At 36.9% G+C, this 15,807-nt stretch overlaps 1 protein-coding gene across 3 annotated transcripts in view; it reads left to right on the top strand.

The window, feature by feature from the left end:
- MDN1 (midasin AAA ATPase 1) overlaps positions 1 to 15,807 on the top strand; it is a 204,551-nt gene that overhangs the window by 82,725 nt on the left and 106,019 nt on the right. For all 3 annotated transcript variants that reach the window (XM_077162407.1, XM_077162406.1, XM_077162405.1), the window contains 11 exons: positions 289 to 440; positions 890 to 1,068; positions 2,056 to 2,264; positions 2,450 to 2,596; positions 3,511 to 3,652; positions 7,835 to 7,969; positions 8,054 to 8,192; positions 8,785 to 8,923; positions 9,240 to 9,370; positions 10,572 to 10,716; positions 12,453 to 12,582. In XM_077162407.1, coding sequence (XP_077018522.1) covers positions 289 to 440; positions 890 to 1,068; positions 2,056 to 2,264; positions 2,450 to 2,596; positions 3,511 to 3,652; positions 7,835 to 7,969; positions 8,054 to 8,192; positions 8,785 to 8,923; positions 9,240 to 9,370; positions 10,572 to 10,716; positions 12,453 to 12,582 — 1,648 coding nt within the window. The remainder of the gene's footprint in view (positions 1 to 288; positions 441 to 889; positions 1,069 to 2,055; positions 2,265 to 2,449; positions 2,597 to 3,510; positions 3,653 to 7,834; positions 7,970 to 8,053; positions 8,193 to 8,784; positions 8,924 to 9,239; positions 9,371 to 10,571; positions 10,717 to 12,452; positions 12,583 to 15,807) is intronic.

The raw sequence follows: 15,807 nt of genomic DNA, 5'->3' as shown, positions 1-15,807 counted from the left end.
TGACTTTCATAGCTTCAGAGCTGTAACTCTTGAGTCTCAGGTGTCACATAGAAATCCAGACTTTCTCGGAACGCAAAGTCCACTTTTAAAATGAATATAAGTCACCATTTTATTTTCATTCCTCAAACTAATTATTATTTTTTTTCATATTTTCAGCATGGGTTTTAGTGTTTAAAGCACCTACAACAAGGCAGCATTCTTGGTGACAACTTGTTTTCCCTCTTTTTGCCTCTCTCTGAAAGAATGCCCAGGAGTCTGGATTATTTCTCTTAACTCCGTGTCTTTCAGTCTATTCCAGAACCAAAAGGAGGTCGACTTATCCAGGTTGAAGGCTATTGGATATCTGTAGGAGACAAGGAACCTACCATAGATGAGACCTATATTCTTACATCTTCTGTCAAGCTTAACCTGAAAGATATAGTCCGAGTGGTTTCTGCGAGGTATGTTGACTTTTCTTCTGGGTGCTCTAAGTTTCTACCAGCAAACACATTCTAATCTAACTTCCTTCACTTTTAGAGTGCTCTGTTGCTGCATTTACTAGCTGAATAATTACTTTCTAATGCATTATGGCTCTTCTCCTGAAATGTAGAGTTGTTTCTGCTTGTACCTTTGATGGGAGTGTAATGGATGTTTTTCAGTATTTTTGATGAATGCTCATTACCTATTACTGTTACAATGAGAGATTAGAATTGCTTTCCTCAATATTTTTTAGAGAAACTGCTTTTAAATTAGAATTTCTCAGGGCTTAAGAAACATTCTAATAGTAATGTATAGATATGTGAAAATGTTTTTTTAATGATATTGACTGATTCTTCAACACTGCTCCAATTAATTCTGGTTTCCATCTTTTTCTGTATTGTAAATTGCTTTGTTGACTGATCCTTTAAAGAACCTACCCAGTTCTGATTCAGGGAGAGACATCGGTTGGTAAAACAAGTTTGATCCGGTGGCTGGCTGCAGCCACCGGAAACCATTGCGTGCGTATTAACAATCATGAACACACCGATATTCAGGAATATATTGGTTGCTACACATCTGACTCCTCAGGAAAGCTTGTGTTTAAAGAAGGTAGGGTTAATTCTCCATTTCATGGCTTTATGTGTTTATTGTTTAAGACCCTTTTCTCTAAGAAATATATCTTTAGTCTTTCCAGGCTTGAAGATCTTACCAGGGCTACTGTAACGAAGTATCAACTGACTGTTGACTTAAACAACAGAAATTTGTTGTCTTAGAGTTTTGTAGGCTCAGTGTACAGACTCAGCATGTACCAAGGCCATGTTTTCTCAGAAGTCTGTAGTAGGCTGGTGGTGGCTTGCTCACAGTCCCATACCTCAATGTCTGCCTTTTTCCTCTGGCCATCTTTCCCCAGTCTCTCTCTTAATGTTTTTTTTCCAAATTTTCTCTGCTTATAAAGGATTCTAGTAATATTGACATAAGCTCACCTGATTCACTTTGATCTTAACTGATAGGATCTTTGAAGATCCTGTTTATGAGGTCAGAGCCATAGGATGGGGAGTTAGAATGTAAATATGTCTTTGTGGGGGACATGATTGAATCCATAATACCACTGGAGGCACTTGGACCTTTGCCATAATAGCTGGTTTTTCTTAGTTCCCTAAGATACATAATGATTAAGGGTCTGGCTTCCTTTTGGTACCACTAGTCTGGTTTAGATCCCAAGTTTTAAAGAGTACAGTTGAACAGCTGCTTCATTTCATAGAGACTCGAAAGAATTGGGTGTGTTGAACAAAAGAAAGCTGAGGATAGGTATGCTAATGTGGTGATATAAATGAAATTAGACTGGAGGGGTTAAAAATAAACAAATTGGCAATGCAGTATCTTTCCACCCTGGCTGTTCCTTAAGGGGGAAAGAAAAGGAACATTTTAATTGGAAATTGTGTTTTCTTTATATGTAAGGTCACAGATCACTTTGGGGCTAGACTAGCTATTGAGTATAATTTCCTTTGAAATTGTAATGATAATGGTTTGTCTGTAACATTTAAAAAAACTTTGGACTGATTTATGCACTAATCCTCAGTGTTTATTTCCTCCAAGGTGTTCTTATTGATGCTATGAGAAAGGGTTACTGGATCATTTTGGATGAATTAAATTTAGCCCCTACAGATGTGTTAGAGGCACTGAACAGACTTTTGGATGATAACCGTGAATTGCTCATAACAGAAACACAAGAGGTCGTTAAAGCACACCCTCGGTTCATGCTTTTTGCCACTCAGAATCCCCCAGGACTTTATGGCGGCAGGAAGGTGTGTGGCATCTGACCCTTTTCTTCCATTCCTTACGAAATAAGGCAGTGAAAATCTTTCTTTGTAAGAGTGAAACATTTTTACTTTTGGAAATTTTTTTTATTTAAGTGATGAATGAGAGGATCTCTATTTAGATGTGAAATGTAAAGGCCATTATTACTATATTCTCTCTGTGCATTTCCTAGGTGCTTTCAAGAGCTTTCAGAAATCGTTTTGTGGAATTGCACTTTGATGAATTGCCTAGCTCCGAGTTGGAAACGATTTTACACAAACGGTGTAGTTTGCCGCCCTCCTATTGCAGCAAGCTGGTTAAAGTCATGCTGGACCTTCAGGTATTTCATTTCTTCATCATAGTTTCCTTCACTTAATGTCAGGTGGTATGTGCTTATTAGATTTGGTGATCAAAATTTGACAGCTTTTGATGCCAACAAGAATCCATATATTGTTTTTAAGAGTAAGAATCTTGTTTTTAACATGCTTTCCACTAATATCCATACTTTTGGTTTCGTTTTGTAAATTAATAATTTAACATGATCTTAGAAAGGTTTTCGATATTAATTCACATACACATATATATATCATGATATTTCCCTATTTGTGGATAACATTGCAGCATTTTTTTTGGTTGGAATTGAGCTGTAGCAAACAAGCATTGTTTTAAATGGATATAGTCCTTAAGTAAACAGAATTGAAGAGACCTTATCTGTTTGGCTCTCCTCTGTTAATTGCAAAGCTATAGTTTTTTGTTTTGTTTTGTTTTTAAACATCCAATTAATTTTATTTTATGGGATTAAAAATGTTCTTCATCAGAAAGTGCACTTTGCCAAACTGCTTCCAAGAAAGGGTAATAATAATTGACTCTTAACCATTAAGGTCCCATAGTATGGGACTAATTTTTCTGTGTCTTTGCCACCATTTGTAATTTTATTTATAATATTTTTTCTACATGGCGTACAGGATAGGGAATTCTATGTGTTTGTTTGCGTTGTGTTTTTTTTTAAGGTAACACTTATTTATTGACTTCACAATAATTGTTTACAGCATTGTATACTTACAAGTGTCTGAACATTTTTTTTCCAAATGATTACAGCCTATTTACATTTCTTATTTTTAAATTAATAATCTTATTCAGAGGAAATCATTTCAGTGGGAGCTTAACTCTATCAGGATCTTTTTGCAAATTGAACTACATGGTTGCCATTTATTACAACTAATACCCTTTTTCATTTATTTTGATGCTTAATAGTCCTTCCGAAGAAGTTCTTCAGTTTTTGCTGGTAAGCAAGGCTTTATCACGCTTCGTGATCTCTTCCGTTGGGCTGAAAGGTACAGATTGGCTCAGCAAACTGAAAAGGAGTATGATTGGCTACAGCATTTAGCCATTGATGGTATGTTTTCAATCCAGTGCTCTCAAATTATAAAATTATGTCAAATGTCAAATTTTTTTGTTAAAACAAATCCTGCCCCCGGTTGTAGTTGATATCTATATTTTACCAGAAATTTTAGAAACAGAGCCTTTCTATCTCTAGTCCCAGCCAGTGTTGTAAATGTCTGGACTCTGCCAGACTCTGTACCAATACACATTGGCAACTAAAGTTTCCTCACTCTTCGCTTGAGGTGGCCGCATGGAGGGTCAAGGTAAGGGCACAGGGAGGGTCAAGATGAAGGCACAACACCTTTGGGAGTTTAGGAAGGTAAATGACGATAGCTTTGTGTACCATGTATCTGCAGTCTATCATTGTGGTGACCACAGATTCTCCTGCTTGTGCCTTAGGCAAATATCAAAAAAGTCAGTTATATTGTCTGAGATTTAGGTTTGGTAATTTTGGTTTAATCTGTAGGAAGAATTTGTACGTTCCTCTCAATGAAAGGATAGAAGTCTTCTGATATGAAAGGTGCTTAAGAGTCATTAAGGGGGTGATGAATAAAAGACAGTAAAAAAAAAAAGGACAGTTAAAAAACAAACAACTAGCCCACAAGAGTTTTATTTTCTCTTATTTTCTTGTAAGGCATATATAAAAGGAGGAACACATTTAAAAAAAAAAGCTTTTTTATTGAGGTATAACATACTGTCAAGTGGATGAAGTGTACTATTTCATGTACAGCTCAATGGATTTTTTTTCGGGGGGTGGTGGGGTGGTGGTGCATGGTCTGGGAATTGAACCCAGGTCTCCAGCATGTAAGGTGGGCATTCTAACCACTAAACTACGCGTGCACCCCTCAATGGATTCTTACCACCTTGTGTAAGTCACCACCTTGTATGGCGATAATACAATTTATTTATCCTTTCTTTTGTTGAGGAATAGTTGGATTGTTTCCAGTTTTTAGCTATTATGAATAAAGCTCCTCTGAACATTGTTGTATATGTCTGTTGGTGCACACATGCTTTCATTTATGTTTGGTATACCTCTAAGTAATATTGCTGGGACAGAGGGCAGGCATATTGTTAGTTTATTTATTTATTTATTCATTCATTTATTTAATATTTTTATTGACAAATCATCACAAACCTACAGTCCATTCATGGTATACAGTCAGTGGCTCACATTATCATGACATAGTTGTGTATTCTTCACCATAATCATTTTTTTAATTTATGAAACATATCCACATACAAACACAAACATTCTTACCATATGATCATTCCGTTCTTGTTATATAACCAGTAAGTCACAATATAATCACATAGTTGTGTATTCATCATCACGATCATTTCTTAGCACATTTGCATCAATTCAGAAAACGAAATAAAAAGAAAAAAATTCATACATACCATACCCTTACCCTTCCCTTTCATTGATCACTAGCGTTTCAATCTACTAAATTTAACATTTGTTCCCCCATTATTTTTTTATTTTTAATCCATATGTTCTACTTGTCTGTTGATAAGATAGATAAAAGGAGCATCAGACACAAGGTTTTCACAATCACACAGTCGCATTGCGAAAGCTGTATCATTACACAGTCATCTTCAAGAAACATGGCTACAGAAGCACAGCTCTACATTTTCAGGCAGTTCCCTCCAGCCTCTCCATTACACCTTAACTAAACAGGTGATATCTATTTAATGTACAAGATTAACCTCCAGGATAACCTCTTGACTCCATTTGGAATCTCTCAGCCATTGATACTTTATTTTGTCTCATTTCGCTCTTTCCGCCTTTTGGTCGAGAAGGTTTTCTCAATCCTTTTATGCTGAGTCCCAGCTCATTCTAGGATTTCTGTCCTACGTTGCCAGGAAGGTCCATACCCCTGGGAGTCATGGCCCACGTTGAGAGGGGGAGGGCAGTGAGTTTGCTTGTGATGTTGGCTGAGAGAGAGGCCACATCTGAGCAACAGAAGTAGTTCTCTTGTGGGTGACTTGTAGGCCTAATTTAAGTAGGCTTAGCCTATCCTTTGTCAGATTAACTTTCATATGAACAAACCCCAAGATTGGGACTCAGCCTATTGCTTTGGTTGTCCCCACTGCTTGTGAGAATATCAAGAATTCTTCACTTGGAAAAGTTGAATTTTCCCCCTTTCTCACCATTCCCCAAGGGGACTTTGGAGGTACTTTTTTATTCACTGTTCAAATCACTCTGGGATTTATTGGGACATCACTCTGGACAAACCGATAAAATATCACACCCAACTCAAGGTTCCAAGTATTATGGTGTTCAGTTAATCTGTCCACATAAGTTATATTAGGAACTGCACTAGTCACAATATAAAGTTTGTAACAAATAAACATTTTTTGCTATAGTCTCACACATAAGTTAAAAATTTAAAATATGAGTTACTATCTATTTTCAACACCCTGCAGTATTGACATTCCTTTGTTCTTCCTCATGCGAAAACGTTTTTTAATTTGCACATTTATCACTGTCATTAAACACTCTAGGCATTCCTAGATTTTACCATCTCAGTCTTTATCGTCTGCTTTTCTTTCTGATTTCATTTGTGACCCCAGGTCTCCTCCCTCTTTCGTTCTTACATTCAGCTTCATTCAGTGTTCTAACGTTATTCTATTACAGTTGGGTAGTATTGTGCTATCTGTTACTGAATTTTTACAATCTGTCCTTTTGCACAATCTGTATCCCTTCAGCTCCAATTACCAAATATCTACCCTATTTCTATCTCCCGATGGTCTCTGTTATCAACTGAAATTCTCCAAGTTCATTCACCAATGTCAGTTCATATCAGTGAGACCATACAATATTTATCCTGTTGTTTCTGGCTTATCTCACTCAGCATAATTTCCTTAAGGTCCATCCATGTTGTTACATATTACATAACTTTATTCTGTCTTACAACTGTGTAATATTCCATTGTATGTATATACCATAGCTTGTTTAGCTACTTGCCTGGTGATGAACATTGTAGCTGTTTCCATCTCTTGGAAATTGCAAATAATGCTGCTGTAAACCTTGGTGTGCAAATGTCCATTTGTGTCCTTGATCTCGAATGTCTCTGAGTAGATTCCTAGCAAAGATATTGCCAGGTCATATGGCAATTCTATACTTAGATTCCTGAGGAACCGCCAAACTACCCTCCTCAGCGATTGTACCATTTGACATTCCCAACAGTTTTCACAATCACACAGTCGCATTGCGAAAGCTGTATCATTACACAGTCATCTTCAAGAAACATGGCTACAGAAGCACAGCTCTACATTTTCCCTCTTACTCCACATCCTCTCCAGCACATGTTGTTTTCTGTTGTATTCATAATGACCATTCTGGTGGGTGTGAGATGATATCTCATTGTTATTTTGATTTGCATTTCCCTAATAGCCAGGAAAGTTGAGCATCTTTTCATGTGCCTTTTGGCCATTTGTATTCCCTCTTCTGAAAAGTGTCTGTTCATGTCTTTTACCCATTTTGTAATTGGGTTGTCTGTCTTTTTGTTGATGAGTTGAACAATCTTTTTATATATTCTGGATATTAGACCTTTATCTGATATATCATTTCCAAATATTGTCTCCCATTGTGTGGGCTGTCTTTTTATTTTCTTATTGAAGTTCTTTGATATGCAAAAGTGTTTAATGCACAAAAGTGTTTAATTTCTTTCTTTCTTTCTTCAGTGCTTGTGTTTTGGGTGTAACGTCTAGGAAACCATCTCCTATTAGAAGATTTACAAGGCATTTTCCTATATTTTCTTCTAAAAGTTTTATGGTTTTAGATCTGATGTTTAGGTCTTTGATCCATTTTGAGTTAATTTTTGTATAGGGTGTGAGATATGGATCCTCTTTCATTCTTTTGCATGTGAATATTCAGTTCCCTAGGCACCATTTATTGAAGAGAATGTTGTGTCCCAGGTGAGGTGGCTTGACTGCCTTATCAAAGATCAATTGTCCATAGATGAAAGGGTCTGTATCTGAGCACTCTATTTGATTCCCTTGGTCAATATATCTATCTTTATGCCAGTACATATGGTTAGTTTTAATGTGTCCTCCCAGTTTTCCAGAGTACTTGTTCATATTTCCACTTTCACCTTAGTGCATGAGTTACTATTGATCCACAATCCGCCCCCCCCCCCCCTTAGTCTTGCCACTAAGGCACATTTAATGGCTTCTTTCTTTTTTTTTTAAGGTTTTATGCTTCTGGCAGGACGAGTCAGGAAGCAGGAGGAGGTTGATGTGATTCAAGAAGTCCTTGAAAAGCATTTCAAGAAGAAACTGTGTCCTCAATTTCTTTTCTCCAAAGAAAATATCCTGAAATTGCTAGGTGAGTAGGACAAAAACTCCATAGGAAAGTGATTCAAGTTGTACTGATATTTGAACCCCTAAATACTTATTTTGCCTTGGGTAGGTAAATTGTCTACTCAGCTATCCATACTGGAGTCCAAATTCAGTCACATCGTGTGGACTGAGGACATGCGGCGACTGGCGATGCTGGTGGGAAGGGCGTTGGAATTTGGTGAACCAGTGCTACTGGTTGGAGACACTGGGTAAAGTTCTGTGACAGTAACTTGTTATGAAAGTTCAATTCCGTAGGATTACTTGACTTTTCTCTGAAGGGCTCATCAGGAAAGTATTCTTTATGATTTATTTTCCTTTCTTTTTTTCCCTTCCTTCTTCCCTTTCTCTTCCCTCTCTCTTTTTTTAAATAAACAAGTTAGAGATCTACCGTTTTCTCTACCTTCAGACTAGATTCCTCTCATGGAAAAGAATCATTTCTTACATTATCATTATGAGGTTTTTTTTTTATTTAACAGTAAGATTCATTTTATAGTATGGAGGAGAAGAATTGATGAGGCAGGGTCTCTTGAACGTCCATAAGTATTGGATTCTTTTTCCACTCCTTAGTTGTTGTTGGTAGCATAGGAAAGGATAGAATTAGTACAGTGCATGCCACTCTCTCTAAAGGACATTGGAGGATGCTAGTGTTTTGAGGAAGGCCCTAGAGCCTGAAGTGAGGAGTGCCCACTCTGTTGTGCAGTGAAGCTTTCACCAGGACTCTTTTCTTTTGCTGACTGGCATATTTGTGGGTGTTTATTTGGAGGGCATACTCCATGTTAAACTCTTGTATCTCTGTAACAGATGTGGAAAAACTACGATTTGTCAGGTATTTGCAGCTTTGGCAAATCAGAAATTATACTCAGTCAACTGCCACTTGCATATGGAGACCTCAGATTTCCTGGGAGGGCTGCGGCCGGTGAGACAGAAGCCAAAGGACAAGGTTTGTCATGTTGCAGTTCTTTCATTTAAAGAACTACATTTACTTGCATGCATGAGTTAACTTTGGGGTTTTGTTCATGGGGGGCTGTTTCTGGATTCCAGATTCTGACCTGATTGTGAATGGTTGTCTTTAAATTTTCACTCCTCTGAGAGGGCATCCTGGTGCACAGCTTGTGACCCCTTTTCTCAGATCCTTCTTGTGCAACATTCACTTCAGTGCAGTTAACAACAACCAGCTCTGTCTGTGCACTATCTTGTGGACCCACCTGCCCTCTAATCCCTCCCCTCCCCCACTCCCATTTTTTTCTAAATTGTAGGTAGAAGTTGACATCTCAAGGCTCTTTGAGTGGCATGATGGACCTCTGGTTCTGGCCATGAAGGAAGATGGCTTTTTCCTCTTGGATGAGATCTCTCTGGCTGATGACTCTGTCCTGGAACGACTCAATAGGTACACATGTGTGAGAGCGGTGCCTGTGCTTGATATGTTTGCAGTCTGGTTTTTAGAGATATTCATTCTTGTGCACAGTAATGCCCTATAGTAAATGCTTGAAAATGATGATGACTACTTTTTTTGGTTTCAATACTTCTTTAAAAGACCTAGTCGTTTTTCCATTTTGTTATCGGTAATCAGAAAGATGGGACTGTGGAGTTGCAAGGCTAAAACCAAGAAGCCTAAATTAAAATCCTTTTTCAAGCAGTTCAGTGCCCATTATCTTAAGTTTTTGCAAGACCTAGCATTAGAACCCTGGATCTTTGGGGCTGCAAGGCATCTCCAGACTGCAGAATAATATGAATCTTGATATAGCAACACCCATTTTTCTCTCTCTTGCTTTAATGACATAATTTGCACGTCATAAGGTCTATCCATTTTAAATGTGCAATTCACCAAATAAATTTACTGAGTTTGCAATCACTGCAATCCAGTTTATGAACATTTCTGTTATCCCAGTAGAATCCTTTGTGCCTGTTTATATTTAATTCCTGATCCTACCCTTTGCCTCATGCACTAATTTACTTTCAGTCTCTATAGATTTGCATTTTCTGGACATTTCATATGAGTGGTCTTTTGTGTCTTGCTTCCTTTGTTTTCATTTATTATTATTTTTTTTACTTTTGGCATGGGCAGGCTCTGGGAATTGAACTCAGGTCTTTGGCATGGCAGGCAAGAGTTGTGACACTGAGCCACTATTGCACCTTTCTGCCTTCCTTTACTTTTTATTAACGTTTTTGAGGTTCATCCCTATTGTAACATGCCATCAGTATTTTGTTCCTTGTTAATCTTAATACTTTTCCATTGTGTACATATACCACGTTATGTTTATCCATTTGCCAGTTGATGGATATTTGGGTTGATTCCACTTTTTGGCTGTTAGGAATAATTATATTCACAAATATTTGCTGTAGGCATGCTTTTTCAAGCCAAATGTCTTGTGCATAAGTGAAAAAGGTATTTTTTTTTTTCACTTGATCAGATGTATTACTCTAGTTTAGAGGAATTTGGAGTAGTGAATCATTTTGAAATTTATGGTAGGAAACTTTAAACTGAAAGCTCAGAAGAAAAGATAGCTTTTTTCTTTTTAAAGAACATTGAAGTCTGCAAAAGAAAAGTTGTTTCTAATCTTAGTATCTTCACTTTTTCTGTTTTTTAGTGTCCTTGAAGTGGAAAAATCTCTGGTATTAGCTGAAAAAGGTAGCCTAGAGGACAAGGATAATGAAGTGGAGCTATTGACTGCTGGGAAGAAATTCCGTATTTTAGCAACCATGAATCCTGGGGGTGACTTTGGTAAAAAAGAGGTAAAACTTGTGTCTCCTGGAGAATTTTTTTGTGTGTGTTCAATTTTTTGAACTCAACTAACTGGCACCCATATATACAGTATATGAGAATGGATTTGGAATTTATATTGAGTAAAAGGTAAAAATCCAGAAAGATATTTTAGAGTTACTATAGGGTTTAAAAAAATAATTCTGTTAGGCAAACATTTCTTTATTTGACTTCTGTCTGTATGTGGATGAAATTTCCCTCAATGTTTCTGTCCCTTCACAGTAACTTAACAACTGCTTATAAGATCTTTGTGAGAAAATTAATCACTGTCTTACAGAAAAATAAGAAAACTGAAGTGTCAACTCAAGCTTTGCTTCTAGAGTCCATTCTCAAAAGTATTAGTTTGGCTTTATGAGTGTTTTTAAAGTGTCAAAGAAAAACAACTGCAACAATAAACACCACAGTTAGGAACCTTCCAGAAGGAACTACAGCCAGTTAGAAGGAGAGGGACAGGGTTTTGCAGTTTGAACATATCTCTTGTCTTAGGTTATGCCAGGCTGTTGATAAAATAAAGGGTAGAAGGCAGTTCCTTTGGATCCTTTGGATCTAATCAAGAGCCAGCATCCCTGTGGCTTCAGGCTCACCAAGTCTTTTGGTGGAGAAGCCAGCGTCGTGTGTAAGGCCCTGCTCTGTTCATGATGGTGAGGTCATAGGTCAAGAATGATAAGCGGGTTGATCTCAGATGAAGGCAAATCACCCATTTGGTGGGTACCTGAAATGTGAATGTGATGTTTGGGGCCCAGTTTTCCTTAGTAACATGTGAAGAAAAATTATTACTATACTCCAAGAAATGCTGTGAAGAGAAGGAAATAGTACATCACAGTTTCAAACTCAAAATGAGAACTGGTTCATTGACAGGATCATACCACAGAAAGATCAGATTTGAAAATGGTGTATGTTTGCTTGCTTGTCAGGTTACCTTAAGTTTAACTTAAGACAGAGGTTGCTAACCTTTTGGTAAGGAGAAGCTTTCGGCTTGGTTTTACGTGCTTACCAAGCAGAGCGAGGTAGGATCCTGGGCACCGGAGTTGCTGCTTGTCCAGGTTGGACATGAGGAATGCTCCCACATTCACTAAGTTTTCGTCAGCTTTCCTAAGTTCAGGCATTGTGCCTGTGGCAGTCCTGGTAAGCAGGAAAGCAATGACTGCTCAATAATTTCATGCATATATCACTGTAAGCATGTGTAGGATCAGCATGAGTTAACTGACCTCAGGGAATTATCCTGGCAGAGGGCCAAAGTCGTAAGGCTGAGGGGCTAAATGATGCTTTGTTATACAAGAGCTAAAGTATATACCTCCTTATAATTTCACTCCTGCTAAGTCACGTGAAAGAAGTATTTGTCTTCTACTTCTAGCAGTAGTTGCCTGTGGAAAGATAGCTGTTTTTTTCCTCTAATATATTAGTAATGCAACTCGATGTGAAATAAGGAGCCTGTGTCTAAGGAAAGAGTTCAGTCTTGGAAGTCAGCCATGGGGACCGGAATCCTCCTTGTACTATTTTTCTCTAAGACCTTGAACCTCTCTATCCAAGTAATTATGATACCGACGATATGGTGGAGATTAATGAGATGACATATGTAAGGAGCCAGAACAGAGTAGGTCTCCAGTAAGTGATTTTTAGTAGTAGAGGTAGTAAAAGAAGTATCTGTTATTTACAGACACATAGCTAAGATTTTGAATTCATGTTGGAATTTGTGTTCCTTATATAGCTTTCTCCTGCCTTACGAAATCGGTTTACTGAAATATGGTGCCCTCAAAGCAAAAGCCGGGAAGATTTAATTGAAATTATCAATCGCAGTCTTCATCCAGGATTGTCTCTGGGCAGAGTGGATCATAAAGGTATGCATTTCCGGGAGGTGGTGCTGGTGGTAGTAATGGTGGAGGGGTATGTTGGGACTGAGAGGTATGATATAGGACATTAGCAATATGTAGATATGATGTGTTATAGTGAGAAGGGAGATAGACAAATAGGACTAAAATAGATCTAAGGAAAATGTGGTACTAACCTGTTACCTTCTATTAAAATGTCTCTTCTTCCCACATTTCCTTCACCAGGTTTATTAAGTTCTAGGTTTCTTGCTACTTCACCTTCTGGCCTTCTTTATATAAGGTATATTTATTGGCTAAAGGTGAGGAAAATTAGGTTGAAATTGTAGTCATTATCACCTTAAGAAATTCTTGATAGAATTTTAAACTGTACTTCCTTAGTTATGATTAGTTATTTTTCTTTTTAAAAATTTTCTTTATATTATGAAACCCAAAACGTGAGAAAATTGAAAGAATGGTATTAAAAAACTCCCATATACTCATAACCCAGATTTAACAATTCTTAAAATACCTAGTAAGAGTAAAAAAATTTCTTGCATGATTTTTTTTTGAGCCCAGATTGCTTTGATGTAAACACTTTTTTTATGCTCATTCTGTTCTACATATATAATCAGTAATTCACACTATCATCACTTAGTTGCATATCCATCATCATGATCATTTCTTAGAACATTTGTGATGTAAACACTTTTATCCTAGACACTGAATGGGTTAAATTTAGAATCCAGACCAATTCAGAGCCTTAATATTTAGTTTTTGGAATCATTTTACCTGTTTCTTGACATATGTAAGAGAGTATCTGTTTCCTTGGACTTGGGATTCAAAGAAGTGTTCAACTTTTTAAAGGTGCCCTGAAGTGCAGCTTCAGAAATAGGTAGGATAACTGTGGAGAGCAGCTGCAGAGAACCAGGGTAGCCTGTGTCGTTTAGAAAAGACTGGCTCTTTGATATTTTGAACAAAGATTCAAGACTTCCTTTTAAGAGTAGCTGGCACTGAATCACCCCATTCATAGGTAGACTCAGTGCTACCTGAAAAGCTGGATCTGATATAGGAGTTCCTGTGCCTCATTGGAACGGTCACCCAGTGGCAGAAGATTTGATTAAATCTGTGGTTTTCAAACTCATCTGGAGGATTTGTTGATATAACAGCTTGTTGCGTTCCGCACCCAGAGTTTCTGATTCAGTAGTTCTGACGTGGCACATGCGCATTTGCTTTTCTAACAAATTCCCAGATGATGCCAGTGATGCTGGTTCAGGGATCACGCTCAGAACCACAGATTAGCCTAGGTTGTATGCTCTTTGCAGCAGTGTATTTATTGTGAGAATTCAGATAAAAGAAAGAAGAGAAGAAAACAAAAGTTGTCAAGCAGACATGGTTTCCTTTTAGGCAATCTCTTGGGACCTCAACCCCTTAAGAGATAACCTCTGAATCTCCTTTGAGCTGTTTATTCCTTTGTTGAATTATATGTATTATGATAAGAAAAACCAAAGATACGGCTGCTGTTAGATCTGCCCTATTTTACTCCCTGGCCATTGTGCTTTCATGCTTGATTGAAATGAGTAATTCCTCCTTTGGGCAGTTAGAGCCCCAGGGACTCCACCGTTTGTCCCTAGGGAACTTTCCGATTTATTCTAGACTCTCCAGGCTGCATGGCAGCAGAGTTCCCTGGGGAAGACCTTAGAGACCCAGAGGGGCTTAATAATTTCTAACAGTTTTTTCATCTAGGAGTAGATTAGAAAGGCACAGCATAAAAAGCTGTGAAATATAAAACAGCAAGTTAGGCACAGCTTTTTTATTGTCCAGATTTTATTCAGTGCTATCTAAGATTTAGTGGATTTAATATCTAATCAACTTAATATTTCAACTATATCATTCTAAATTGAATCCTGATCCTTCTTAGATAGAGTTCATAGATACATTTTGTGTATTACCTTAACATACATCCACTATTGGTTCTACTTATTTTTCTAGTATTTTGGGTTCACAAATCTCTATAGGATGTAGTATTATCATGCATACATTCGTAATTTGTACCGAATATAAAAGATTCAATGAAATTAATATATTAATAAATGTATTTTCATATGAAGGGCATGTAGGCTATTTAGTCCAATCTTGCCCTCTTACGAACAGTACTCCTAAAGGCATTCTACTTTCATTAAAATGACATGATGTTCAGAATTATTTCCTTGAGTTACATTTCTAAAAGTGGAAATAAGGAAACCCCATAGCTTCCATTGGTTTAGGCCAGATTTCTTTCCATCAATACTGTCTTTTTCTGTTACCAGCAACTTAGAAGACATGACTGCTTCTCATGTCTCTCCAACATTTTTTAATATGAAAGTGCATTTTTTGTTACTGTCAAGGATAATCTTATGTTTTCCTTTTCTTTAATTACTATTGACATAGAACATTCTTTATGTTTTAAAACAATTATTAATCTTTTTACAGATTAGTATCCATTATATTTCTGGGGGTAATATTCTTTATTGCAATTATCATATAGGGTTTTCCATATTCTTTTACCTTTTAATATTTGCTTAAAAATACATGTATGAGTCCATCTACTTTCTCTTGGGTGTCCTCATTTTCCTCAGTAGTCATGATTTAATTCCCCTCTATTAAAGGAATACAGTTTTCCATTCTCAATAAGTCCTTGATTTACCTCTTGTTTATTCTGTTCTGAAATGTGAGTCCAATACTCATATTTGCTATCTCATTGTTGAAATAATATTTAGTTTCTTTCTTCTTTGTTGGAATTTTCCCCTTGATTGTCATTTTAAACTTTGGAAGATTTTATTTTTTCTTCCTTAACTAGAATTCAGTTGATTATTTTTCTTCTAACCAATTCACAGTATAAGTTTGAAGGTTGTTGCTATATAGTCTGTTTCACAATGCAGCAGTGGCAATCTTCATTATATTTTCTTTAAAAACATATTATTTCGTATTCATGCCCTCTTGATAAATGTTTTTCACTGAGTTCAGAAGTTTGAAAGTGCTTACTGAGTATAACAGGTATTGCTTTAAATCTGTATATACTAAAGTTTTCTTTGTTTCTAGACAAGTATTTTAGGATTGATGATTGTGATAATTATTAATAGTCATCAACTTGAACCATGAAACGAAATTTATGAACCTCCTTATTAGTTGAATGCTGGTAGATTTTTTCAAAAAACAAACAGTAAACCAGAACTGAATTCCACTGAGAGTGCCAGTCTTCATTCCAGGGAATCAGTT

The sequence above is a fragment of the Tamandua tetradactyla genome, chromosome 5 (genome assembly GCF_023851605.1).
Source record: "Tamandua tetradactyla isolate mTamTet1 chromosome 5, mTamTet1.pri, whole genome shotgun sequence".
Taxonomy (NCBI): Eukaryota; Metazoa; Chordata; class Mammalia; order Pilosa; family Myrmecophagidae; genus Tamandua; species Tamandua tetradactyla.
Note: the sequence above shows the minus strand (reverse complement) of the source record. Positions and strands in the feature narration are given on the sequence as shown.